At 53.2% G+C, this 27876-nt stretch overlaps 1 protein-coding gene across 4 annotated transcripts; it reads left to right on the forward strand.

Moving 5' to 3' along the window:
• Positions 1–279: 279 nt before the first annotated feature.
• On the forward strand, positions 280–27876 carry Znf76 (zinc finger protein 76). Of its 4 annotated transcripts, XM_076558376.1 has the most exons (15): positions 403–533; positions 826–1001; positions 12080–12235; positions 17858–17938; positions 18048–18125; positions 20547–20746; positions 22548–22664; positions 22893–22968; positions 23444–23569; positions 23706–23885; positions 24601–24831; positions 24916–25079; positions 25647–25811; positions 26352–26465; positions 27072–27876. In XM_076558376.1, exons 3-15 carry the CDS (start codon positions 12163–12165, stop codon positions 27174–27176), a joined length of 1710 nt encoding a protein of 569 aa, XP_076414491.1. In that variant the 5' UTR covers positions 403–533; positions 826–1001; positions 12080–12162; the 3' UTR covers positions 27177–27876. The 4 variants fall into 4 exon arrangements, with proteins under 4 accessions (XP_076414489.1, XP_006983180.1, XP_076414492.1 ...); XM_076558374.1 differs by lacking the exon at positions 826–1001 and having other exon boundaries at positions 280–419; XM_006983118.4 differs by lacking the exon at positions 826–1001 and having other exon boundaries at positions 396–533.

Raw genomic sequence — 27876 nt, forward strand, 5'->3', positions numbered from 1 at the left:
TAACTACCTAGAGATACCTGCCACGGCTTCCTCCGCACCGACTCCCGCCGCGCAGCCTCCCGCCGCCGCCGCCGCCGCCGCCGCCGCGGGTCCCTACCCATTGCTATGGCGACCGCGGCCTCCACCCGGCGTCGTGACGTCATCACGCCCTCCCCGGGCGCCCGGGCCGGCGAGGCCGCGTCACCCGGCCGCCAGCAGTGAGGGAAGCAGGGGGCGGAGCGCCGAGGCTCGCTCGAGGAGACTTGGCGGCCGGGGCTCCGGGGCCCGGGAACCGGGATAAAGCAGGCCGGCCGCCGCGGCGGAGGGGGGCGGGCTGGAGCGTGGCCCCGCGCTGGCCATCCGGGTTCCGGGGCCCGGCGGAGGCCGCGCCGGGAGCCAGAGGGAAGTGCGGCCGCCCTGGAACCTGGATATCGCGCGAGGCAAGCCGCGCGCGGGCGGGCGGGCTATGGCGCAGGCGGGTTGCGGGGCCGGCGCTGGTGGCGGGGCCCGGTGCATGGCGGTCTGTCGGCGGAGTCGCCCTCGGGGGCTGTCAGGTTGGTGGCCGCGGGAAGAGTGGGTCCACCGTGCCCCGAGGCGGGAGGCCGGGCGGACGCGGGGCCCCGGGAAGGTCCGGAGCCCGTCGTGCCCACCCTCCTCGGGCCCTGGCCGGGCGGCTGGGCCTCCCTGGACGGTGGCCTGGCCCCACCCCCACCCAGGGTCCCTGCCCCTCTATTCCGCCCCGGGCTCCTCCCCCAGGGCTCCCAAACCCCACCCCGTGACCGCGCCCGCCTCCACCTCCTTGACCCCGGACACACACCTCATCCACTCACCAGCAGACCTCACTAGGTGACCCCCGATTCATGGACTGCTAACCCCAGCCCCGCTTCTGGACCCACCAACCTCAGTCCTGATACAGTGATCACACGGCTCCAAGATCCCCCCCCCACCGGCCCTAGTGACCCCTAAACGACCCTCTGCGGACACCCTTCAAACCTCTCCTGGCTTACTGCAAATCAGACCCCGTAAGTTTCCCACCTGCTCATCCACGTTAACTCTCGTGACCTTCGCCCTGTAACACCATGATCATCTTCACCCCACTGACCCCCCCTCTTTGACCCCCACCCCCCAGCCTCCAGTGTCAATCAGCACATAACGTAAGCCTCCACCACCACCACCACCACCATTGTGGTGCTGAAGAGTGTGTATGGAAATGAAGTTATCAGTGGAGGCATCAGAGAATTCTGGATTGAGTGTGTGGTCCCAGGTTCAAGTTCAGAGTCTGTCGTGTTGGGCTTTGGGAACCTGGGAAAGGTCCTGTCCTTATGCTGGACTTCACCTTCTGATCAATGTTGTGATATGATTGAGCTTGATGATCCCAAATGTTTCTTCCAATTAAAGTTCCGCAATTCTTAGTCAAGACAAAAAATAGAGAACTTTTTTGGTACTCGGCCCTAGAAGTGCCCCAGGGTCCACTTGCTCCATTGAATCATTTTTCTTCATTTCCATGACCCTACACTTAGTTGTCTCCACTCATCCCTCTTGCTCGGTCTGGCTCTATCAGTTTGGGAAAGCAGTGTAGCTGAGAGCCTCCCTTTGGGGCGCTGACATCATAAACTTGGCCATTCGGCTGTGGGACTGTTGGCATCCCCTTTAAAGCCTTCTGACCCCTTTGTCACTAGTCTGCCAAGGGAGGGTGGTACAATGCCCCCAGTAACATATGCAGAACGTTCAGCACCATTGCCGGCCCACAGAAACCTTTAAGGGATAGCAGTTGTTTTTAGTGAAGGCCTTAACTGTCCTGGGACTCAAGAGACAATGAGCACATGGCCCATACCGTCACTGCTGCTGCCATCTTGGAATCCCTGTCCCAATCTGATGAGGGCCTCTCACATCCTGGAATCTCTGTCCCAATCTGACGAGGGCTCCTCACCTCTCACTTTCGCTTTCATAGCTCCTTTATAATGATTGCCTCTCCCCCCAGCACCTACTGTATGTCAAGCTTTGTTTATATAAAATAACTCCACCTCTCACAAGCTCTAGGTATTAGTTATATCCGCCACACCCTCCCCGACTTTCCCTGGTAGTTGCTTTAAATAAAGGAATCTGGAATTCATACATTTGAGCCATCTCAGAAAACTCGCTAACTCCAATGCCTCTTATACCCTGACTTCCTGGCTTCCCCGATTCTCCTCAGACCCTTATTCCTCGCTTCCTAGTAATTCTTAAACTCAACATCAGCACCTTTCATGACCCACAAGGGTTTCCACTCCCTTTTGCCCCACGACTTAGTGACTTTCCTCATCCTGTTCATGACTTTCGACCTCTTTTCCCCTAAGACCTTGCCCCTTCAGTGGGAGGGACATATATACCTTTTTAAAATTCCTGTTTGAGGCTCTTGTAATAAAAGACAGATTCACAAGTGGAAAGCATATAAGTCTATTTAGTATAACTTAAGCGATGGAAAGCGCTCAGTTAAGGAGGTGGAGACCTGCAGGTTGAACCCACATATTTTCATTCTAGACTTGGTGAAGATGGATAGTTCAAGAAAAATGTAAGGCCCAGAAAGTGCAATGAATGGGATCAGGGTAACATAACAAGCTCCAGATGTCCAGGCTCTTACCTGGGGCCTGCATCTTTAAAAAGAAGGGCATCTAGCCAGTGATGGTCTTATGACTTGCTTCAGAGGAGAAGATAAGAGAGACCGTGGTTCTCATGTCCTCAAATCACTGTGCTTTGGGGTAGCACGTCCTGAACCCAGTTAACCCTAACCCCTGTCATGCTAAGCAAGCACTGTACCATTGAGCTATATTCTCAGCCCCTGTGTCTGTCCTTTGCTCAAGTCTGGGACCTTGGAGCTCCCAGCTCTCAGTGATGCCACTGACATTACCCCCAGTCCATCCCTGGTGCATATGCCTGAGGCATCTGTGTCCCGATGCTATTGGAAGCCTGTCTGAGTGTGCATCCTAGCTCCTCCCCTTACTTCTGCCATCCTCGGCCATATCCTGTTCCCAGAAACCTCTAATTAGCTCTTCCAGTGACCTTATAATATGCCCAGCTTCTGTGAAACGAGTCACTGCTGCCCAGCAGTCCCCCTCTTCATATACCTGTGCACTTGCCCATTCCAAGATCCCACCTTTTTGCCTGCACCCCTGCTCAGATGCTGAATCTGGTCCCCTCATATTCATCAAATGCCTCTCATACAGCGTCAGCCTCCTCCTTCTCCTTCTCTCTTGTCAGTGAGCTTCGTCACCTCACAGATCTTGCTAACAAGTTGATTACATTGTAACTCTCCCTCCCACACAGCTCTGCTCTGGCACTGGCACTCTCCCTGGCTCTGAGTTCTGGGGCTGCCACTCTCAGTCCTGTAGGGCAGACATCCTATGCATTGGTTTGTCCTGAGAACTGTACTCTTCTCTGGGAACATCTGATGGACTCAGATACTGAGCCCCGAGAGTCCCTGTCTTGAGCCCTTGGAAGTCTGCAGCATTGCTCGGCTGTGTCTCCTGAGCACACTCTTGTTCCCAGGCTCTTTATGCAGTTGCTTTGCTGGAGATCCTCAGAGGATAGACTGTTGTCGCCTCCCCAGCACTGAATTAGTCCTATTGTTTTCCAAGCCCTGGCTCCCCTCCCACTGGAAGCCGGATGGTGAGTAGCAAATGTGACATTAAAGAACCATGCCCCAAAGTCTATTCTGTGGGTCACCCGATTCCCAGTGTTGGCTGAGTAGCCGTAAACGGCAGGTGAGACTGCAGAACTCTGGGTGGATTTCAGAAGGCGCTTACACCATACATTGCTTTTCTCTTTCCAGGGTACAGGACATAATCTGCCTTATGTGTGTATTTTCTCCTCCACCAGCCACCCTGTGACTTCCTTGAGAACAGGGGCTGGATCCTTTTATTTTCTGGCGTCTTGATCTTCCTTGTCTGAGAAGGCAGGAAGTCAGTCTTTGCTTACTACACTGAGTGAGCTCTGAAGGTCTGTGTCACCTGCCAGCAAGTGAAACGCGTTCTGTAGCCGCGTCCTTCTTCCCCAAAGCCCTCTAAGCATGTTGACAGGTCGGACAGTGTGGAACTTAGATGCCTCTTGGTTTAGTCGTTGTTCAGGTGAGGGAATTGATGATAGTGCTGCGCTTTTTGCTTCGTTGACTGTTGGTTGAGAAGACGCTAGACTCCAGGCAGGATGGCTCAGCAGGTAAAGAGCCTGATGTCCCGACTTTGATCCCCAGGATCCATATAGTAGGAGAGGACTGACTCCTCCAAGTTGTCCTCTAACCCCACACAAATGCCACGGCATGCTTGTGGTGCGAGCGCACCCCCATGAAACAAATAAACACAGTTCTAAAGGAGTGGTAGAATCCAGCGGTAACGTCAGGAACTGCCTTGGATAGACTTGTTTTTAAGAATATGGCTACATGAACTGCTTAGGCTGGAGTAGAGGACTGGAAACCTGTCACTGGCTGGTTGTCGGACATTGCTGGGCCTGTGAAGGTTTTAATATTCTCCTTCTCTGTGTGTTGGAAATCTACGTCAAGAGGTGGTGGTGGAGGAGGACTTAGATGACTATGTACAAATTTAGCACTGCTCCTCAGAAAACACCTCCAATCAAATGAGCCTCTATTACCGAATCGGGGCTTCCCTAGACTGAGTAGAATGTTTAGCTCTAACCTGTGTCTGACCTCTTCTGTTTGTGAGCTAGCAGAAGGCCACATGTAAAAATTAGCACTCTGCAGAGTCTGTGCTGGTGGCCTGGGACCTGCACTGTCCTAGCAACAAGAGCCTGTTGCCATGGCGCATCGTGGCGCCGGCTCACCAAGTCTTCTGGTGGTAAATAGCCAGACTGGATCTGGGAACAGGTGAGGCAGGAAGAGGGTACCCTCCTCCAGGGCGAGAGAGCCCCAGGCTCAGCAAAGATCTTTCCCTGCTGACCTACTTGGAGATCCTAAGGGATGGGTGTTCATGCATTCACTGATCATCCATCCATCTGTCCATCTGTCCATCCCATCCATTCTGTAAGTTAATTTGTCTGCTGTGTGCAAAGCACTCTTTTAGATGCTGTGGATAGAGGACTGGGTTTGCCCATTGGGGACCAGACAAGGGAGACAGATGATAAACAGAACAATTGGAACCATTAAGTAGAGAAGAGAGAGTGGCCATGGTTTTTTAGACAGAGCGCTGAGGAACTTGTTGCTGAAAAGGTGGCATTTGAGCAAAGACCTGAAAGAAGTTAGAGATGGGCCTGGCATATATCTGAGGGAAATTTATTTGTAACAGTAGACAAGCAAGCACAAAGGCCCTGAGGCAGAAATAAGCCTTGTATATTCCAAAAACAGGAGGAGCCAGCCAGGATTGCTGTGGTACCAAAATGGCTGCATTCTGACGAGAAAGAGCAGGAGCTGTTGAGGTGGGGAGTGGATTGAGAGCAGATCTTGGGTCTCACAGGCCACCAGCCACTAAGCAGATAAGTGACACGATTTGACTTATGTTCGGAAAGCTTACTCTAGCTGCTGTGTTGAGAATAAGCTGTATGGGGGCAGAATGGAAGGACAGGCACTGATGGGCTCCTGCAGTGGGAACCAAGGGGGGCGCTCCTGCAGTGGTCCAGAAAAGAAAAGTTGATGGCTTGGATCCAAAGTTAAGGAGTTAGAGAGAAAGTGTTGAATTATGGACTTAACTTTCAAAGAGGTACCAACAGAGCGATGGATTGAATATGGCCAGTAAAGATGTTGAGGACAACCCCCATTTGTAGGCTGGGCAAGTGAAGGATGGAATTCCCACATGCTGGGGGAAAGAGTTTGGAACATCAGATTGAGAAGGGGAGATTAGGAATTTACTCCCCCCACCCCCCCACCCCCCAGACAGGGTTTCTCTGTGTAGCCCTGGCTGTCCTGGAACTCACTTTGTAGACCAGGCTGGCCTCGAACTCAGAGATCCACCTGCCTCTGTCTCCTGTGTGCTGAGTGCACCACCACACCTGGCTGCAATTCGCCTTGTTTCCCCCCCTGAAACAGGGTTTCTCTACGCAGCCCTGGCTGCCCTGGAATAAACACTTCAGCTGTGAGAGATTTTTAAACAGCCTAGCAGAGCCATTGATAAGCAGCTCAATATGCAGATCTGTAGGACCCTAGGAACTATCTGCTTTCCCAGCACTAGGCAGCAGATGCACTTAGAAGGAAAACCTAGAGGTATAGGAGTCCGCCTGGGCCCTGCCGCCTTGTGACTGGGTGACCCTACCTTCCTGGTTTCCAGGAGTCTGCCTAGGCCTGCTGCCATGTGGCTGGGTGACCCCGCCTTCCTGGCTTCCCTTCTTTAAAGAACCACCTTAGACTAGAAAGGACCTGTCATCTCAGCTCCCACTGTGGAGACTGATGAATTTCAGGCTCAGACTAAACAAGACAGCATGTCTGTGCTGTGGGAGCATGTTGGAGGCCGCCGAGCTCTGCCTGGGCAGTGCATTGACAATAAATTTCCTCCTTCCTTGGCCCATAAGATAATAACCGGGGGCACCTGTCATGTGTGCAGTGCCAATGCCACTTGAGGGCATGATTTGGGGGGCTGTGATCTGCCCTCCGGAGCACTGCAGATGAGCCACCAGTTAGCCTCACAGTAGACAGGCCTGAAGACCTCTAGGACCCACACAGAAAGCTGGACGCAGTCGTGTGCATCTTTATTAGCTCCAGCTCTGGGCAGGTGGAGGGAGACAGAAAGATCTGAAGAGCTCCAGCCAATCAGTGAGTTTCTGGTTCCTGAGAGCCTGTCTCAAAAAGTAAGGTACAGAGTGATTGAGGAAGTCACCTGATGTCAGCCTCTAGCCCCTGGCCTCCACACACACTCAGACGTGTGCACACATTCACACACACACACACATTTTTAAAGACTTAAAATATTCCATTGTAGGGGTGTCCCGCAGTTTGCCTGTTGAGGACATCTTGGTTTCCATGAGTAAGGCAGCTTTGAATGAGCAGACCTGTGAAGTGTTCTCGGTTCACTTGGGTAAATAACAAGGAACGTGATCATTGGAGGCTGCCAAGCTGTCTTCCAAAGTGGCCGTTCCCTCTGGCATTCCGAGCAGCAGCGGATGGGAGTTGATGTCCGTCCGCACCCTCGGTCTGCACGTGATGCTGTCAGCGTTCTGGGGCTCACCCTTCTAATACTCTCTCTTTGGTGCTCGCTGGTTTTCCATCTTAGGGCTTCTCTGTTGAGACGGCTCCTTAACTCTTTTGCCTTCTTTATTGTTTTGTTGAGACAGGGCTCACTCTGTAGACCAGGGTGGCTCTGAACTCCTGGGGATTCTCCTGTATGGGCCTTGTAAGTTAACAGCAGGAGCTACCACACCCAGCCTGTGTCTGTGTATTAATAGACTTCATAGATCGTTTATGAAAGTATTCCCCATCTCTCGGTTTTTCTAACGAGCTGTTATCCATTGTCTTTTTCCCTTCTCAAGGTCAGAGCTGCTTTCCCTGTTGTTGTTGTTGATGATGATGTTGGTTTGGAGACAGGGTTTCTCTGTGTAGCCCTGGCTGTCCTGGATCTCGCTCTGTAGACCAGGCTGGCCTCGAACTCACAGAGATCCACCTGCCTCTGCCTCCCGAGTGCTGGGATTAAAGGTGTGAGGCACCACCGCCGGACCTTTCTCTTCCTTATTGAGATTTTGCACATTGCTCCACTTTGATGTCTTGATAAAATGGTGTGTTAAGGGAGTGCCCCTGTCCCTCCTGATTTGGATAGAATATGCCATCTTTCACATAAATGGCCCTTGTCAAGCCAATGGTGACCACAGCTGAATGCCTTGATCGTTGCTCTGCTATTATTTTTTGTTTTTTTGTTTTTTTCTTTTTTTAGGCAGGGTCTTGCTACATATCCCCTGGTAGAACATTTCTACTCAGAGTTGGCATAATTTCCAAAATACCTTGATTCTAGATGTTCCTGAACTAAAAGTGAGGCTGAGGTCCACCATGATCATCCTGCTGGTGCTCAGAAGTTGAGGTCTTAAAACTCTGCTTAAATGTGTAGCTGAGTTTCACTGTAGTTGAAATGAGTTCTGTTCTGCAAGAATCGGGGCCTGCATTCCCTGCCCTTTGGAACTGGAAATGATACCCTGTCTGCCTAGTCACTCCATTTTCTGTGACTAGTTCACATCTCCACAGTTGAAATAGCCACATAACCGTGCAAACGTGAGCTGGGCTTTTAAAGCCCGTGCGCTTTCTGACAGAGGTGTGTGCATAAGCTTTACATCTCCACTGAGCGATGCAATTTTCTGTTACTAATTTCCTGTTTTCTCTTTATTATTTAGAAAGCCACAGAATTAGGCCTGGGTCTTGATGTGCACTGAAGTCCTTTTCTGTAGTAACAAATGCAGAATCATTTTGTTAACACAGCTCTCCCAAATCTGTTTCTGATCTGTTTGCCCCTTGTCCCATCAGCCTTTGTCCCTCCTGGACTAATGTTTGTCATCTGTGGGGAGTTTGGATGTGGGCCAGATCAGATGCGGACCTTTGCATGGGGAGCAGCCCGAGTGCACGGTGGTCTCCAGTGTCCTGTCAATCAGCACCAGTGCACGGGTGCTCTCTAGTGTCCTGTCAATCAGCACCAGTGCACGGGTGCTCTCCAGTGTCCTGTCAATCAGCACGAGTGCACGGTGCTCTCTAGTGTCCTGTCAATCAGCACCAGTGCACGGGTGCTCTCTGGTCTCCTGTCAATCAGCAGGAGTGCACGGGTGCTCTCTAGTGTCCTGTCAATCAGCACCAGTGCACGGGTGCTCTCTAGTGTCCTGTCAATCAGCACGAGTGCACGGGTGCTCTCTGGTCTCCTGTCTTGCGTTTCTTCTCTGTTGACTGTGATTTTCTGTATACAGCTGACAGGTTCAATTCATTTTCAGAAGTGGAGCACAGGACGTAGCCGGATGCTGCTTTAGGAAGTCGGGAGCACTTGCTTTAGGCCTGGCCTGTTGTTAGCATTCTTGTCGTTCCCCCCCCCCCCCCCCCCCGCCCTCCCGCTCAGATCATCGCAGAGCTGCTCAACTGCACACCTTCTCCGTCCATCTAGAATCTGATGCCCAGTGCAGGCAGGACTGTCCAGATGGCCTCTGTGGTCACTTGGGAGTTTAGTGTTACGCATAAGGGGATTCAGAATAAGCCGTCATTTAAAGAAGGGGAAAGGAGGCTGTGGTTTACAGGGTGAAGGCAGGTAGATGGCTACCGTCACGGCTCTCATCCCTTAGACTTCATGTGCCAGGACTCTGCACAGCCCTGTAATCCTGCTTTTCAGAAGGCAGAAGGATCACAAGTTCAGGACCATCCTGGACGACATAGATCATGTCTCAAGCAAAAGGAAGAAAGAAAAGGGAGAGACGAGGACTCTGGCAGCCTGAGACCTCGTTCTCACCTGGGAAGTCACATGCTTTAGGAAGGCACTCAGACACGGGAGTTAGAGAAGAGCAGAGCAGAGTGTGGGTGTTTCAAAGGTGTGTGCCAGGAGGAGGGAGGAGGAGGAGGAAAGGGAGGAGGAGGAGGAAATGGAGGAGGCCAAGCTCTTCAGCCCGGATTCGAGGCCAGGCAAAGCAGTGCTGTTTGGTTGGTTGGGCTAGGCAGCTAGTGGTAGAGCACATGCTGAGCGTGTGTGTGTGTGTGTGTGTGTGTGTGTGTGTGTGTGTGTGTGGTGTGTGTGTGTGTGCGCGCGTGTGTGTGTGTGTATGTGTGTGTGTGTGTGTGTGTGTGTGTGTGTGCATGCGCGCGCGCGCGCTTTGTCAGAGGCTGGTAGCTTTGGGACCTTGGGCAGATCACTTGATCTCCTAAGCTTCATCCGCAAGGGACTGTGTGTGCTCCTCATAACAGAGTCCGTGCAGACAGGATGCTGAGCACAGTTGGGGGTATGTCCGTCATCAGTACTGTTAGCCTGAGGGGGGGAAGGAGGAGCAGAGGGCCATCTGGGCCAGTGGGTACAGAAGCAGACAAGGAGCTAAATCAGGACCAGAAGCCAGTTCTGCAGACACCCACCCGCCCGCTTCCTTCATGAGGGAATGAACTCAGAGCGCATCTTACTCGCATACCTCAGAGCCTCCTCCATTCTGGAGTGCCTGCCATGTGCTAGCGCTGTGCTGAGGGACCGCGTTTACCCTCTCAGCCCTGACAGTGACCTAGGGACAGTGTCACTGCTGTCTCACGCTGGTGTCTGTCCTTCATCTCTCACCCCTGTGGTTACAGTAAAATGGGCTACAAACAGCTCTCTCCCGGACTAAGGGTGGGCACTGAGGTTGTAGAACAGCGAAGACAAGCCAGGACCGGAGACCTGGGCACCGGTGGGGCGCTTCTAGAGTTGGCTCAGGTGCCCGTTCCCAGAGGCTGCTTGCCTTTGATCTCTCTGCGGCAGCCTGAGACAACCTCTTCAAAATGTGTATGCCCGTGTTGCACAAGAGTTGTTTTTTTTTTTTTTAGTGACCTCGGCATTTTAAACCTCCAGGAGCACCTCTGCACTTCGCAGAATAGTGTGAGCTCTCATTCCAGATCAGATGGCGTGGGTTCACATCCTCCCCTCACACTTAGTAGCTGTGCAACCTTGAGCAAGTTGTTTGATGTCTTAGGACTAGACTGTGGAGTAGAGACAAACAGGGCCAGCGGGATGGCTCCCCATGTAAAGGCACTGGCCACCAGCCTGAGTTCAGTCCCCAGAACCCGCGTGGTGAAGGAGAGCACCACCCCCTCAAGTTGTCCTCTGAGCTCTGCATGCGCACACAAATAAAGTGGGTTTAAACTAGGGAGCAGCGTGGTACCTACCAGAAGGTAGAGATGCGGACGTGTGGTGCCCTTGCTGTCCCATCAGCCCCCAGCACTGTGTGCTTCTGGCAGGTGCTGATGCTGTTCCCTGGGGGAACAGAGCATTCAGTAAATGTCTGTGGACTCAGTGACCGAGTTGTTCTAGTGAAGATGCTAAGCTTGGGATGGAGCGTCACAGCCAGCGTGTCACAGATGGGCTGTAGTTACGCCAAGATACTGATCTGTTCAACCCTTGAGGCTGCCAAAGCCCCAGCTTGTCACTTCGGGCTTCAAGTGACATGTGTTGTGACATATAAACATCCTCTGGGTACACCAATGTGACACAGTCATCTGGGAGGGTGTGAGGATAAAGCAGGCAGTCCGGGAGAGCCTTAATAAGGACCATCAAGATGGCTGTGTGGGAAAAGTCACTTGCAGCCAACATGACCTGAGTTTGATACCTGGATGGAAGGTGGGAACCAACTCCTGAAAGTTGTAATAAATGTAAGACTAGATCCCTCTTTATAAAAAGAGAATTTTACCTAGACCACAGCAGAGGCTGAGGGCTCCTGGCAGGTCACGGTATGGGGTCTACAGTGGACCCTGCTCCATGCTGCTGGGACATAGGGAGTCACTCGTGTGTGCAGCCTACAGCATGAGAGGCTGGAGCAGCCACCTGAGCCAGAAGAGCCCCGGGTGGAACATGGGTGATGCTTACAGTACGTGGTGAGAGGAGGTGAGCCCAGGGCTGCGAGCCAAGAAGAGGAGGGTCCCGGCTTCCCAGGAGGCCACTGGGCCTTAGTCAGGGGAGCCGCGGATTGAGGTTTGTGCTTTTGGTTTTCTCAAATGCCATCCTCACAGCCTGTTAGAAACAAATCAGAAGCGGGTGGGTCTTGATCTGAGCACCGAGAGGTGGTGCTGGCCCGGGGAGAGTCCTCAGGGATGATCCGCCACTGGGTGGATGGAGGTGCCATCTGTGGAGTGGAGACAGTGTGAATTCTGTTAGGGACTTCCTTATTCTTCAAGGATGGTGGTCAACAGTGCCAGAGGATGGATGTGTCTGAGCGCAGGAAAGATGCTTAATAAGCACAGAGAAGCAGGCAGGGAGGCTGCCTGCCTACAGCCTCTAACAGAGTGAGTTTCAAAGGGTTTGATCAGTGGACTTTCACTTCACAAGCAGCTTGACTGGTGTGCGTCTGTGCTCACCATTTAGAGCGTCGTGTGTATATTTTGTACACTCTCCATAGGAACCAACTTAGTTATCTGAAATGTGTCTGTGTTCTTGGCTGCCTTCATTAAGGGCAGCAGGAGGAAGCTGTGAAAGTTTTTACATGACATTATCCATTTTCTCAGATTGGTGACCCAGAAGGAAGTCTCTGACCTCAGTGGTGGCCAGAAGCCAACTTCATGTCTGAAGACACAAGTGGCAGTTTGTCATGGAAAGCTTGGGGCTGCAGACGGTGACCCTCAGTGACGGGACGACAGCCTACGTCCAGCAAGCTGTCAGAGGTGAGTGTGGCCAGGGCCGTCAGGATCCTGTGCCTCAGTCACCTCCAGGAGCCTCGTGCCCTGCTCTCCTGCCTGCTCGCCCCCACCCGGGATGGCGTGTGTGGGAGGGTCTTGTGTGTATCTGACGGAAGAGAACTCCTTAGAATAAATCCTGTGGGACGGACGGATGAGCGCGTGCTTGCTGAGGCCTCCTGCTTTCAGACACAACTGTTCCAGTCTGTGGGTGCTTCCTAGAAGAAGGCAGTTCACCATCTTGATTCAAGGAAGTGTGAGTCTCGGACTGTCTTCCTGAGCCTAGGTATCCACCCTGTACAAGATAGCCTAGGTTCAGAAGGGGACCTAGCAGGTGGTTTGGGCCCTGATGTCCGACACCAGTGGGCGCCGGAAATAAAAATGTCGGGTTCACAAAGAGACTTGATTTGCAGACAAGTAACAGGTTCTTTGGTAGTATAAGTATATCCTCAGATTTCATGGGGCATGTGTTCTGATCATAGGATTAAATACTAAAAAATTCTTCATAGTACTTAAGAACAGACGGGGGAGCTGGAGGGATGCTCAGTCAGAGAGGACCTGAGTTGGGTTCCCAGCACCCATGCTGGGCAGCCCACAGCTGCCAGTAACTCCAGCTCCAGGGGATCCACACCCTCTTCTGGTCTCTGAAGTTACCCATATACACACAGCACCCCACCCTCCTTGCACATAGATACTTAAATAAAAGTAAAAGTAACCCAAAATAAATAAATAAATAAACCAAAAACCCTGGCAGTGGTGGTGCACGCCTTTAATCCCAGCACTCGGGAGGCAGAGACAGGCAGATCTTTGTGAACTTGAGGCCAGCTTGGTCTACAGAGTAAGTTTCAGGACAGGCAGAGAAACCCTGTTTCAGAGGGAAAAAAAGATAAAATTAAATTTTAAGAAGCTTTAAGAACAGATGAGATATCCCTTATGCAAATGTTTGGGACCAGACGTGTCAGTTTTGGAGACTTGGGTTTGGAATGTTTGCATAAATTTAGCCTGTACATTCCTAACTTAAAGCTCGTCAGGATCTCAGGCATTACAGATTGTAGATGTTCAGATGAGGGATACTCACAATGAAAGTCTGTTGTTGGTTTGAAACTCAGACTCACAGATGTGCTGCATCTGGCACCCTCCCTCCTCTATCAAGGAAGTTCAATCAAGGAGAGCGTAGAGCCGGCAGGAAGTGCTGTCGGGCAGGGGGCCTTTGGGTAGGGTGCTCCTCCTTTCTTCCACATTCCCAACCATGCCCTGTAACACCAATTCCTAAATAGTCTTATAATAAAAACCCGGGGCTAGATACCGGGGTAAATGCTGAAAGATCAGAGAGACAAAGGAACAGGCCACAGCCACCTCGCCAACTCCATGAATCCTCTGACTGAATGTCTCTGAGCCCTCACCCGAAAGGCTCCAGCCGAAAAAGCCTGTAGCTGAAAGGAATGCTTCGGCCAAAAAGGCTTTAGTTTCTGTCTCCTCGCGCCTTATATACCTTTCTCCACCCTGCCATTAAAGGCGTGTGATTCCCAGTACTGGGATTTAAGGTATGTGCCACCACTGCCTGGCTAGGTTTTCTCTCCTAGACTGAGTCAATTTCATGTAGTCGAGGGTGGCTTTGAACTCACAGAGATCCAGACTGATCTCTGCCTCCCGGGTGCTAGGATTAAAGGTGTGTGCCACCCCTGCCTGGCCTCTGTGTTTAATCTAGTGACTTGTTCTGTCCTCTGATCTTCAGGCAATTTTTATTCGGGTACACAATATGTCACCACAGTGTCCCATGCTGTCTTGTCCTCCTTGGACAGGAACTCTGCCTCCTCCTACCTTTTCTGGATTCTGGAGCATTGCTGTCCTTATGACCAATGTCGCTATCTTCCATTTCAATGCATGGCTAAGAACATTTCCATGCCTAGGTTTACAGGTGCCTTGTTTTTTTATTTTTCATTTAAAATTGTTTCCTTTTTGTTTGTTTATTGTTGGGTTTTGTTTTGTTTTGAGACAGGGTTTCTCTGTGTAGTCTTGCCTGTCCTGGAACTCACTCTGTAGCCCAGGCTGGCCTCAAACTCGGAGATCCACCTGCCCCTGCCTACTGAGCTCTGGGATTAAAGGTGTGAGCCACCACATCCAGCCTAAAATTTTGTTTCTTGATAATGATGTAAGATACCCCTAGATGCCCTCAGTAAGCTCTTAAGCAGGTGGTCAGGCTCCTGGGAGCCTGTTACGAACTGTGTGTTGTTTGTGTTCTTTGTAGAATTGTTCTCTTGGGAAGGTGTTTTCTCTACAATTCTTATAAAGTCCCGAACCCTCTGACCTTCCATTAGGAGTCCTGTCCCTCCGGTGAAGTCTGTGGGAGGAAGAATTTAGGTGGGGCCGTGTTTCTCCTCAGACTGTTCCTTCCCTTACGTCAGACCGCCACAGAGAGTTAGGAGTTGAGGGAATTAAGCAGTTGTCAGCCAGGCACACCCTCTCATCTCTGCACTTGGGGAAACTGAGGCAAGCCTGGGCTGCAAAGCAGGACCCTGTCTCCAAAGAACAGAAGAGCAGAGACCAGACTCCCTGGCCCAAGAAGCCACTCCCCTGCGCCTTCCTTCCTAAGTCAGGCCTTTGCCTGCTCCACTCTGTGTCTTTCTCCAGCGTTCTTCCCGGCTCTGGTCCCTGCCTCCCCCATTGTGCTGCAGTGAGTGTGCACATGTGTGTACACTTACACACCCCCATGCACACACACAAATACGTGTAATTTAAAAACAGTAATTCGTGTTTTACTTTTAAATTCAGCCTTACTCAGAATCTTAGGACATGGACAATATTCTTTGCCGGAATGTGTCCTGTATGGCCCTCCAGTCCATTTCCCACTCGAGTCCTGTGTCCCTCTGAAACCACGGGAGCCTGGTCTCACTGACCACTTCCTCTTGGCATCCTGGGCTTCCGAACTCCCACAGGAACTGCTCATTAAGTTTTGCCTACAGCAGCCTAAGCTTTTTCCAGCTTGCCTCTCCAGACTTTTCCAAAGTCCTCCCACAAAAAGTCCCCGAGCCTTAAGATCCACACTGTCCACACAGCCAGCAGCCAGCTTCCCTGAGACCAGTTTTCTGTGTGATCTTTTCCTGCGGTGGTGAAGACCTGACATGAGCGACAGGAAAGAGGAAAGGCTTATTTTGATTCACGGTTTGAAGGTGGCCCGTCCATGGTCATTTGACCTCAAGCAGACAGGAGTCTGTGGGTGGTGGGAGGGACCTGTTCACCACATGGCAGACAGGAAGGAGGAAGTGAGGCAGAAACGGGCCAAGGAAAACACACACACACACACACACCGCCTGACCCCCAGGAACCTACTTCTTCCAGCCAGGCCCACCTCCTATAGTTTCCAGAACTTTCCAAAACAGAAGGGCATTTGCTATTCAAGGTTGTGTACAGCTACATAACTGGTGAGTCACAGCTGTGCTGTGCATAATCCATCATTTATAACAGAACCCAAGAAGGCTCCCTCTAGGGTAAGTTTGGGGGTTCCCCAGGGGAGAAAAGTCAGCAGATGAGTGAGTCAGAAGCAGCCAGCTGGCGTTTCTCCTGACTTACAGGACTCAAGGTCCTGAGCTGGAAACGTGGAAAGAGAGAAGCAAACACATCTCTCGCGTGAACTTGTCAGTTTCCATGTCTTCCTTTCTGTCCTCACTCCATTCCTCTTTCTGGCCTCCTGAGAGGATGACCTACCTGAGCAGGGAGCATTTGAGTCTAATTCCAAGCGCCACCCTGACACGGTGGCTCATTCCTGCGAGCCCAGAACTTAGGTAGTGAAAGCAGGAGGATGGGAGGAAGTCAAGGTTATCCTCAGCCCCATAATGGTGGTGAGGCCAGCCTGGGCAACAGGAGACTGGTCTGAGAGAAAAGAAGAGATAAGAACGACCACAGATCAGCCAGGATACAGCGGCCCATGCCTGTGGTCCCAGGAGGATTGCCAATTTGAGGACCGCTTGGGCCACTTATCAAGACCTCATCTGAAAAACACAGATCAAGGATAAGGCTGTAGCCACGAGTGAGGCCCCTGCCTAGCGTGCACAAGCTCCAGGCTCAGTCCCCAGCCCTGAGAAGGAAGCGAGAGCCTGGCATGGTGCCCACAGCTGCAGTCTCAGCGTTTAGAAGGCAGAAAGAGGAGGGTTACAGCCACTTTGAGCTCTTCATTTGTCTGGTTAGCAAATTCCAGGCCACCCTGGGCTGCACAGCAAGACCCTGGAACAAGAAGTGCTTTGGGCGGGGGCAGAGATGGGGGCATGAAGCTCCATAGGTCCATTAAGGAAACATGACTGAAATGACAGTGAGCTGAGACCCAGATGAGCCCATGACATAGTAGTCAACTCAGGCTAGGCAGATGGCTGGCTCATTTGTCACATGAGTGTGAGGACCCAAGTTCAGCCCTCAGCACCCACATAAAAAGCTGGGTTCAATGGCACATGCTTATAAGCCCACTGCTGGAAGGCAGAGGCAGGAGGACCTCAGGGGACTCTCTGGCCTGCCAGCCTTGCTTAATCTGGGAGCTCCTGGCCAACCAATGAGAGATACTGTCTCCAAAACAAGGGAAAGCTTACTGAGGAGCAGCACCCAACGTTGACCTCTGGCACGCACGCACGTACACACACACACACACACACACACACACATGCACGCCCATGCACACACACACGTTACACACACAGACATCTCACAACACACACACAGACGTCTCATGTACACACACATCTCACACACGCAAATTCTCACACACATACACACTCATAGCTTCCTACTGCTTTACTTCCTTTTTTTGTTTGTTTGTCTTGTTTTTCAAGAAAGGATCTCATGGAGTCTAGGCTGGCTTCAAATTCAAATCTGTAGCAGAGGCTGGCCTTGAACTCCCGGCCCTTCTGCTACCACTTCCCAGGTGCTGGGATTTCAAACTGCACGCTGGCTCCCTGTAGTGAGCACTGAGGCTCATGGAGGGCTGACCACAACCCTGGCCTGTCCCCAGTGAACTCACTCAGTCCTCACAGCAGCCGTATAAGGGGAGAGGGCAGTTAGAAGATGGACAGGAAGCTGAGACCGTCTAAATAAGGGATCAGGGTCTCACAGGAAGTAAGAACCTGGAGTTTACACTCCGGAGGTTTGTCCTGTCTCCAGGGCCAATCATAGCCACTGCCCACACCAAAGCCTGCCTTGTGGAGGCTTTGGCACACTGTTACAAGGAAAATGAGGTAATGTGTTTGATTTTGTTAGTTTGGTCTGTATCTTGATTTTTTAGCATTTGGGATCGTCCCTGGTTTCAGGACATTCTTGGTTTGCCTTAGCTCGATCTCAGCAGCTCTGTATTAGATTAGAGGCCCCCATCTTCACAGGTCTGGCTGGAACAAGAGAGGAGATTGATCCTGGGTAAGTGACCGGAAGATTACCTTGTGGCAGGATGACTTTTCCCTCGGTGCCTCCAGACTGAGGCTTAGGAAGTGGGGAACGAGGGAACATGGTGAATGTTACCCATGCTTGGGCCACAGGCAAGAACGCCGAGACCCCAGCAGGCATCTACCAAAGCAGGCGAGCATGTGGTAGACCTTTGCCAGCCTGGCCCACGTCTCTGCTTCTCCTCCCCAGGGGAGAAGCTGCTTGAAGGGCAAGTGTTCCAACTGGAAGACGGGACCACTGCGTACATTCACCAGGTGACGATACAGAAAGGTGAGGCGCCCCGGCACAGCCCTGTGCGGAGGGAGGCCTGCCAGCCCTCCCTCGGGGAGCCTCCATGGCCACAAGCTCCAGAGGATGGCTGGCCTTGCTCTCTTCACAGAGTCTTTCTCCTTTGAGGATGGTCAGCCTGTGCAGCTGGAGGATGGCAGCATGGCCTACATACACCACACACCCAAAGGTGGGCCGGCGGCGGTCATGGCTGGCGGGGAAAGGAGGCAGAACTGGCCGGGGGCGGGGAGTCAGCACCGGGCTATCTTCCCTGAAACACAACTGTGCCTCCCCAAGAGCAGCCTTGCATGCCTTCCCTGGGGCAGAGCACAGGAGCAGCAGCCTCTGCCGTAAGACGGCCGCAAGTCTTAAACATCGGCATAGGCTTTGGTGCTGGCTTTGGCACAGACCAGCCACCAAGACCTAGGCCTTTCCATTGGGCCTGAGGGAATTATCACAAAGCAGGGGAGAGAAACTTACTCATCTCTAACAGTGAAGGAAGCTCTCCTCAGGCGCAGTGGCTCGCACCTACGCTCCCGTTACTTGGGAAGCTGAGGCGGGATTACCAGGAGCTCAAGATCAGACTGCGCTACTTAGTGTGTTCGGGGCTAGCCAGGGCTACGGAATGAGACTGTCTAAAGACCCAACAGAAAATAGTTTCTGATGTACAGAAGAGTAGTCATTTAGTCTGGAAGTGGTTTTGTGGGCAAGCACACACGAGGCTTTGCGTTTGTGCTGGAGCATGCACAGCAGAACAGTCAGACGGGGCCGTGCTCAGCTGTCGGCCAGCTGTCGGGGATGAAGTGATTGTACACAGAGAGCAGATTCGGGGAGCGCTCCTCTGAGCCAGGGTGGATAGACTCCTCAGGTACTGGGCTGCTTACAGAGCCCTAGATATATAATCATGTAAAATTGGTATACAAATAGACAATCACCAATAATGAATCATAAAGACATTTACAGTTTGGGACTGGAGAGATGACCCAGCAGTTGGGAGCACTTCCTGCCCTTAGAGAGGACCCAGGCTTGGTTCCCAGCATCCCCAGTCAGGCCGTATACCAATGCCTATAGCTCCAGTTCCAGAGAATACAGTGCTTTCTGGCCTCCTCGGGCTCCTGTACACATTGATGCACATAAACGCCCACAGGCGCCCATGCATACACGTCAATTTTTAAATCTTCAGATTTCCTTGGCATACATCTAAATTCACTGTTATTGAGGACAAATGCAGATTTGCATATTGAGCTCTTGGCCAAACGTTTGCAGCACAGGTTGATGATGGCTGAGCAGTGTAGAGCATCTTCAGCATTTCGGATTTGACCAATAGTTTCATTTTATAATCATCATTGCTAAGTGCCACTTCACATCATGTAGTGTAAAATGGCAGCCGTGTGTTCGGGGCCATCTCAAAGGGGGTTGGAAATTCTGTCCTAATCCCAAGCCAAAATTCACTTAACAATTTTTTTCTTTTGGTTTTTCTAGACAGGGTTTCTCTGTGTAGCCTTGGCTATCCTGGAACTCGCTCTATAGACCAGACTGGCCTCGAACTCACAAAGATCCACCTGCCTCTGCCTCCTGAGAGCTGGGATTAAAGGCGTGCGCCACCACTGCCCAGCTTCACTTAACAATTTTTATGAAATCCAAATCAACAATTCAAACTGCAATTTTTAAAATCAAACCTATAACACATTATAATCCAAAAGTAGACTGATTTGATACTTATTGAACAACGACAATAGAAAAATATTATTTTTATTTTCTGTAATTATGCTTCTGTAAGAGCAGGACACCTTGTATGAAGAGTTAAAACTGCAAATTAAAACACAGTCTCCAATCTGAGCTGGGGTGTTTCAGGCAGGGTTGGTTTGTGTTGTGTGGCTTGATAGCATGCAGAACACAAAGTGCGTGCGTGTTGTGTGTTCAGAACGGAGGCCATAGTGAGGCCTCGGGTGCAATGCTAGCAAGCACCCCAGAAACACCTCAGAGTCACTGCGCATTTTGTTTTGATTCAGTTTTTAGCCATTGCATATTTAGAAACATTTAATGATGCCCAGTTTTTCACAACTCCAACATTCAGTTATGTTCAGCTGTCTGGGGTCACCGTCCACAGTCTAAGCAGCTGGGAGCTAGGGCTCAGCTCCTAGCTGAGGGGTGGCAGCGTGGGCTCAGCACTCCAGACAGGACCAAACTGTGCAGAAGTGGAGGTGGGAGGTGCCATTCGAGGAAAGGCACCTCCGAGGATCTCCTGGAGCAGGAAGGCTGGGAAAAGAGGCAAAGGGATGAGAGCCAAGGTCAGAGTATGTGGGGCTCATCAGAACAGAGCTCTGGGTCTTTATCCTAAGACCAAACCAACTGGGGTGTGGGGCATGGTGAGTACCCGGGCAGGAAGCCCTTGGGGGTCATCTATGTCGAGATGATAATGGACCCTGGGAAGCCTTGTCTTATGAGGGACAGTCCCAGAAGGACCAACCAGAGAAACGTCACCACAGTGAAGGCTGGAGAGACCCCACACTGAAACCCCCATTGCTGTACTCACTGCTCATAATTTAGTCAGGGTCTCAGCTGGGTCTCCCCCTGTGTGGCATCAGGACTAACTTCATGTGCCCTGTAGAGGGCTATGACCCCAGTGCCCTGGAAGCTGTCCAGCTGGAAGACGGCTCCACCGCCTACATTCATCACCCTGTGTCCGAGCCGTCAGACAGCGCCGTCCTGGCTGTGCAGACAGAGGTGGGCTTGGAGGACCTGGCCGCGGAGGACGAAGAGGCCTTCAGTGCGGACACAGTGGTGGCCCTGGAGCAATATGCCAGCAAGGTGAGCACGCAGAGCCCGGCACTGCCATTCCCAGGAGAGGAGGGCCTCGCCCATCCACCACCTCCTGGAACTAACTCCCACACCTAACTTGCCTGCCAAGTGCCTGGAACCCCAGCACTTGGCCTGTGGAGACAGGGGCTTGAAGCCAGTCTGGACCACACAAGATCCTATCAAACCAAAAGGAAGCATAGAACTTCACCTCTAGAGAACTGTGGCAGGCCTGTGCCTGAGCGTGGCCAAGACTGCTCTTGCCTCAGCCCTCTACCCCGGCTCCTGCTCTTCTCTCATGAGTCCTTCTGACCCACGGGGGCCATGACAGACAGCTGTGGGCGCTTAGCGTTTACGCTGCCTGAGGAGGGAAGGCTACTGTAAGGAACGGTGGCTTGTGTGGCAGGAAGTCAGGCCCAGCCCCACTAAAGCGCTTGTGATAACCATCTGCTCTTGGGAAAGCTCTGCCCGTGTCTTTTGACTGGTTTCTCGTCCACTGAAGTGCATGCTGGTGTATCTGTAGCTTCTCTGAGACTCACTCAGTCACTTGGTAAGGTGAACCCAGTAGGCAGCGAGCAGGCCATGTGCACCTAGGATTCTTGGGACATGAGGCCTGACGAGAAGGCTCTGGTTCTCTCTGAGTCTCTGCTGGGCCTGGTGTCCTACCTGCTGAGGACAGGAACAGAGACCTGTGGGCCATGGGTGTGCGCCCACCCTGGGCTGACCACAGAGACTGGCGGATGGGCAGTGTCCCAAACACTGGCTAACCTGCATGCTGGGAGAGTTGGCTTTATAGGCTGTAAGAGAAAAGAGGAAATCTCATGCCTCTTCAAAAGGAAGCACAAAATTACCACAGACTGCTCAGGCTCCGTCTCCTTTCAGCCCCTGTGCCCTAGGGGACGTTAAAGGCCAGAGGTGAGGCCGAAGGAGAGCTGGCCTCTCTTAAAGCAGGAGCCGTGATTTTACATGATTATATATTTAGGGCTATGTATATGCTGGCTCTGCCACTGCCCAGTCCAGCCTCGGGCAGTCACTCGCCTCCCAGGCCCGAGCTGAGTGAGTAAGCTAAGAGGGATCTCTTGCAGCTCTGATGACTTGGACCCCTCACCCACTGTACCCATTGAACCCCGGCCTCCTTGGGGGGTGTGGTCAGCAGGACTTTCTAACTCGGCCTAGTTCAAGTGCAGCCATCCCAGCAACTCTGCCTCCCTCCTTCCCAGCTGCCCTGGAGATCCTTCTAGATCCCTGTACCACTCAGCCCTCCCTGTACCCCCCAGGGCTGCACCACGACTGCATGTCAGCCCTGTTTCTCATGTAGCATGTCTGCTTATCTCTCCCTGTCTGTCTAGATGTGTTTCTCTGCCTCAGAGACACTCTCACACACACATCGTATATGTATATACAATAATAAAAAAAACATTTAAAACAGGAGTTCCAGTTCTAAGCTAAACCATATCTCAAGGGACTGGTGTGTTCTTGTTCCAGCCCTTCCCTCCTAGAGTCCAGCCTGTGGCCACACGGAGCCATGGCATGCTGTTGGGTTTGAGTGAGAAGTTTGAACACTTGGTTCCCAGTTGGCAGTGCCATTTGGGGACAGTAGGAAGTGTGCCACTGGGCATGGACTTGGAGATGTAAAGCCTCGCCACTGCCAGGTCCCTCTGTCTGTGTGTGGTGGAAGATTGAATGGTCAGCTTCCCGCTCCTGACCCAGGAGTTTAGTTCTGGTCATTGGGTCTTAGGCTACAGCTGGGTCCTGGATCCTCCCTTCTCATCCTCTCGGAGTGTGCGTAGGGACACCAGGATTTTTTCCTTAGGTTCTGCATGACAGCTCAGCTCCCCACAATGGCAAAGGGCAACAGGTCGGGGACAGAGCTTTCCGATGTGGCTACAAGGGTTGTGGACGTCTCTACACCACCGCCCATCACTTAAAGGTAAGGGCTGATGGACAGCTTTCAACCCTGTCCTCTTCCCGGGAAGGCTGTAATTCTACCCCAGCCCTGCCCTGGTCCTGGTCCTCCCCTCATGCTACCTGCTGGAGGAAGAGGCATGTTCACACATGTGTCTGCAAAGGAAGCTGCCACATAGTGTGGGAGGAAGAGAGCCAGAGAGCGGAGCCCATCCCGCATCCTACTGAGTTACGGGTTTGCTTTTCCTCACAGGTACATGAACGAGCTCACACGGGTGACCGTCCATACAGGTGTGACTTCCCCAGCTGTGGAAAGGCCTTTGCCACAGGTAACATACAAGATGAAGACAAGGTCTGCTTCCAGTTGAGGGCAAAGGGTTCTAGGTGCACTTGGGGCCCTCCTTAAAGGTGGCCAAGCTGACCCTGCTGTCGCAGAGAAACCACTGAGGTGACCGTGGGGACTGGGCCTCCAGGAGAGGCTGGGCTCAGTAGAGAGGCTGCTCTTGAGTCAGCTCTGGCGCACCAGCTGTGGGCTCCCGAGGACTCGGGCCTCTCTGTCTGTCTCCTTTGTAGAACAAGGACCCTCGGGTCCTGCTCCCTAGGCTCCCTGAGTCTCATGTTCTAGAATGAAGTGCCACAGGGCACAGTGGGCTTTTCCTGGGCAGGGTGGGACAGAGGCTGGCCTGAGCCTCTGGAGCCTCCCGGAAGATCACTTTAGATAGAGAGTCTCTAACTAAGTAAGGTAGGCATTCAGGGAGGAGGGTTCGCCGGCTGCCCTTCTTACATCCCACCACACGTGGATAGGCTATGGGCTAAAAAGTCACGTCCGTACTCATACGGGTGAGAAACCATACAAGTGCCCAGAAGAGCTGTGCAGCAAAGCCTTCAAGACCTCAGGGGACCTGCAGAAGCATGTCCGGACACACACAGGTAGGCTGGGCCCCACCACCCCGTCCACAGCGGCCGGGGGCTCACTCTGTTTCAGACTGAGTCCCAGAGCTCGGTCGGGGCTATCCCTTCTGACCCTGGTCCTCCTGAGCCATCCCTCCAATCCCTACGTGCACAGGTGAACGCCCGTTCCGGTGTCCTTTTGAGGGCTGTGGCCGCTCCTTCACCACCTCAAATATCCGCAAGGTACATGTGCGCACCCACACAGGCGAGCGACCCTACACCTGCCCCGAGCCCCACTGTGGCCGTGGCTTCACCAGTGCCACCAACTACAAGAATCACGTGCGCATCCATACAGGTGGGCCGGCTGGCATGTGAGGACCACCCTCTCCCAGGCCCCATCTCCCTCTCCTGTGGGCTTCTGATTTGAGACACCTCTCAGTTTCAGCCCTTCTCTGCCAGCCACTCCGGGCTGAGTTGGGGTGGGTCCCCCAAATGACTGTCACCTCCCGTGAGCAGTTCCCCATTGGTAGTTGGGTCTAGTCTGACTGGTGTCGCCCACCCTCTGTGGACTTGGACAGCTCCTAGCCACATTTCCACACTCCCTGAGGTCTCCCTGTCCATTGAGTTTTTGAAGGAGGCCAGGGTCAGGAGTGGTCTGGAAGAAGCAGAGGGAAATGTCACCTCGTCCCCTCCAAGCCCCCCCTGTGCATATGACTCTGGTGTCCTTACCCGCCCGGTGTCAGACCCTGTCCAGCTCTCCGTCGTTTCTCTCCGTTCCCATTTCCCCCTCCTCCCTGACACTGCGTTCCGCCCCACTGGCTCCTCTTCTGCTCGCGACCCTTAACCCCCACCCCACATTATAATGCCCTGCCTTATCCCCTCTCTGAGCCCGACCTTGCTCTCTGCACCTCGTCTCTGGGTGCAGGGGTCCCACTCCCATGCCCTCCTGTCTCCCCAGCCCCCGTCCTCTCCCCTGGCTTTCCCTTCCCCAGCCCTGTCCCCAGCCCGGTCCCCTTAGCTCCCCCCTGGCCAGCCCCAGTTCCCGCCCCCTCACAGCCCAGTGTCCCCAGGGGAGAAGCCATACGTTTGCACGGTGCCAGGCTGTGGAAAGCGCTTCACTGAGTACTCGAGCCTGTACAAGCACCACGTGGTGCACACACACTGCAAGCCTTATACGTGCAGTAGCTGCGGCAAGACCTACCGGCAGACCTCCACCCTGGCCATGCATAAGCGCAGCGCGCACGGGGAGCTGGAGGCCACCGAGGAGAGCGAGCAGGCCCTGTATGAGCAGCAGCTGGAGGGTGAGGGAGCAGGAAGCGGGAGGCGGGCCGCAGGGCCTCTCCAGCCTCTGGCGGCAGGTGACAGCCTGGGCCCTCCTCCCCTAGCCGCCTCTGCTGCTGAGGAAAGCCCACCGACCAAACGAGCCCACATTACCTACCTTTCGGAGGTGAAGGAGGAGAGCAGTGACATCCCAACCCAAGTAGCCATGGTGACCGAGGAAGATGGGGCCCCCCAGGTGGCTCTGATCACTCAGGATGGTGCCCAGCAGGTAGAGCCCCTGGGCATGGGTGGAGCAGTTTCAGCATGGCTCCTCCAGTCTGGGGCTGTGGGGAGTCCTGAAGTCCCAGCCTCAGCTGCCCCCAGGCTCCTGCTTGCCTTTATGGACTTGAGAAAGCTAAGGCTGAGGGGACCCGTGTGGTCACCTGCTCCTCCCGGTCTTGTGTCCTCTGAGACTGATGTCCTCATCTGAATGAGATGCATGTCCTCAAGAGAAGTCAGTCAGTGCGCGGGTCTTGAAGCTGGAAGTCCGTCCACCAGTGCTGCTGGCCGCAGGGTGTCCTGCCCCTTGGCCACGCTCATTGTCTGGGCCGCCTCTTCCTTCCAGAGTGATCAGGAAGATGAGTTAGGTGGAGCCCCTGACCTGCATGCAGCGGCTTCCAGAGGCCATGTAGCGGGAAGCAGACGAGCCAGCGGGCTCCTCAGGGAGCCCCTCTGCACCCACAGCCCCAGCCTGGCTCTCACTTGCTGCACGCCACACGTGTCCAGCAAAGCCGGTGGCCCCCGTGTGCGTGGACAGTCCTCCTCTGATGCTGCAGCTCTTCTCCCCTGTTGACAGGTCAGCCTGTCCCCGGAAGACCTGCAGGCCCTGGGCAGTGCCATCAGTGTGGTGACCCAGCACGGCAGCACCACCCTCACCATCCCCAGTCATCCTGACGAACTGGCCACAGCTGGCACACATACGGTCACCATGGTCAGCGCCGATGGCACGCAGACGCAGCCCGTACGAGCAGGCAGTTTGATTGTTCTCTGTGTCCCTTCCCATGGGGGGGGGCATTAAACGTGCAGTCCAAACTAATCAAGACATTTCATGAAAGGAGGAGACCGTAAACGGTCTCCCTGCCAGGCCTAGTGCTATAGGGCTGTAATTGTAGCTATGTGGGAGGCTAAGGCAGGAAGATCACAAATTTAAGGTCCATCTGGGCAACTTAGACCCTGTCTCAAGCTAAAGAGTAAAAAAGGTGTGGGGTACAGCTCAGTAGTAGAGGTCCTGTCCCTAACCCTAATCCCAGCACTCGGGAGGCAGGGGCAGGCGGATCTCTGTGAGTTCGAGGCCAGCCTGCTCTATACAGCAATTTCCAGGACAGCCAGGAAAGACCTTTTTCTCAAAAAACAAATTGCAAATTGAAGAAAAAATCCAGTCCTGTTTAATTCTGAGCTCCAAGCTACTTAATCTGACCCATGGGAATGTTTTCACTTGCATGGGGAGGGGATGGTGCTGCAGGTAGATGGAAGGAAGGTCTTTCTGCTTCTGTGTTTGCAGGTCACAATCATTACCTCCGGGGCCTTGGTAACCGAGGACTCAAGTGTGGCATCTCTTCATCATCAACAGGTGGCGCTGTTGGCCACAGCCAACGGAACACACATCGCCGTGCAGGTGAGTAGAAGAAGGGGGGGGGTTGTCTGGGTGCAGGGTGGGTGGAAGGGAGCCAAGTTTGGATTCCTCTCTGCCTACATCCACACATCTGAGGGACAGTGGGGACATCCTTGCCTTGGGGGTGACTGAGGCAGCGAGCGACCTGAGGTGAAAGCTCGTCTCTTCTTGAGTCTTTCTCTTCACCCAGGAGATCAGAGGCTGGAGCACATTCCCTCCAAGGACCTTCCTAGCCAGTCACTCTTTTGTGGTTTGGTTTGGTTTGGTTTTTTCAGACAGGGTTTCTCTATGTAACCGCCCTGGCTATCTTAGAACTCACTCTGTAGACCAGGCTGGCCTTGAACTCAGAAATCCACCTGCCTCTGTCTCCCAAGTGCTGGAATTAAAGGTGTGTGCCACCACCCAGCCAAGTACTCTTTTGTGAACTGTCTGGTGTCTCTGACCCTGAGGCAGCCTGTGGTCTCTGCCAAGGCCGGGCCTCGCAGGACTCTTCATTGCGGCGTTTCCTATATTAGAGCCATAATAAGGAAGATTGGACGGTCACCAGGCCTCTGTTGGGGTCTGGAAGGGGGGGCCTCACACTGAACTTCCTGCTGCACCTCTTCACAGCTGGAGGAGCAGCAGACGCTGGAGGACGCCATCAGCGTGGCCACTGCTGCCATGCAGCAAGGAGCTGTGACCCTGGAGACCACAGTGGCGGAGAGCGGCTGCTAAGCCTTAGGTGACTGGCTCCCGTACAGTGCGGAGAAGGTGCCATGCTCACAGGTGGCCCCGCCTCAGGGGGCCCTGGCTGTGGCCGACCCCAAGAAGATGGCCACATGGGCCTCTGGGGTGAGAAGGCGGCAGGAAAATGACCTCTGGTGGACAGGGCTGTGGGCCACACCCAAGATGGGCGTCAGGCAGTGGGCAGTGGGGGCCAAGGACAACCAGCGTGGTCACCAGGCTGCCCTGGACGCCTGCATTCCTCCATTGGGGGAATATTCGCTTCTGTCCACTCCTTTCTCAGAGATGGGGACTAGGTGGATGAGGACTGGCCTCCACCCTGACTGGTCTACCACCAGGGGAAAGGTAGACAGTTCTTCAGCCCAGCGCATCCCAGCAATAACCACCTCCTGGGGGTAGGGTGGCCAAGATGCCCAGCCACTTGGCACCAGGAACTTCCTGCCACCACAGTCAGAATTAATTCCTCAGGGGCCTGTGGCTGGAGTAGGTTCCCAGGCCGTGGCTCCCCAGTGGCTCTTTACTCTGTCTGTGGCAGAGACACAGAGAATGGCCTGTACCTAGACTGCTGGGATCGGGGTTAATTTGTTTTGTGGTTTAGTTTTTTAATTCTATTTTGATAATTATTTTTTTTCCTGCTCTGGGTGGTGGCGGCAAACGGGTGAATGAGTATTTAATAAAAGTTGCAAGTTTC

Source organism: Peromyscus maniculatus, chromosome 21, assembly GCF_049852395.1.
Source record: "Peromyscus maniculatus bairdii isolate BWxNUB_F1_BW_parent chromosome 21, HU_Pman_BW_mat_3.1, whole genome shotgun sequence".
NCBI lineage: Eukaryota > Metazoa > Chordata > Mammalia > Rodentia > Cricetidae > Peromyscus > Peromyscus maniculatus.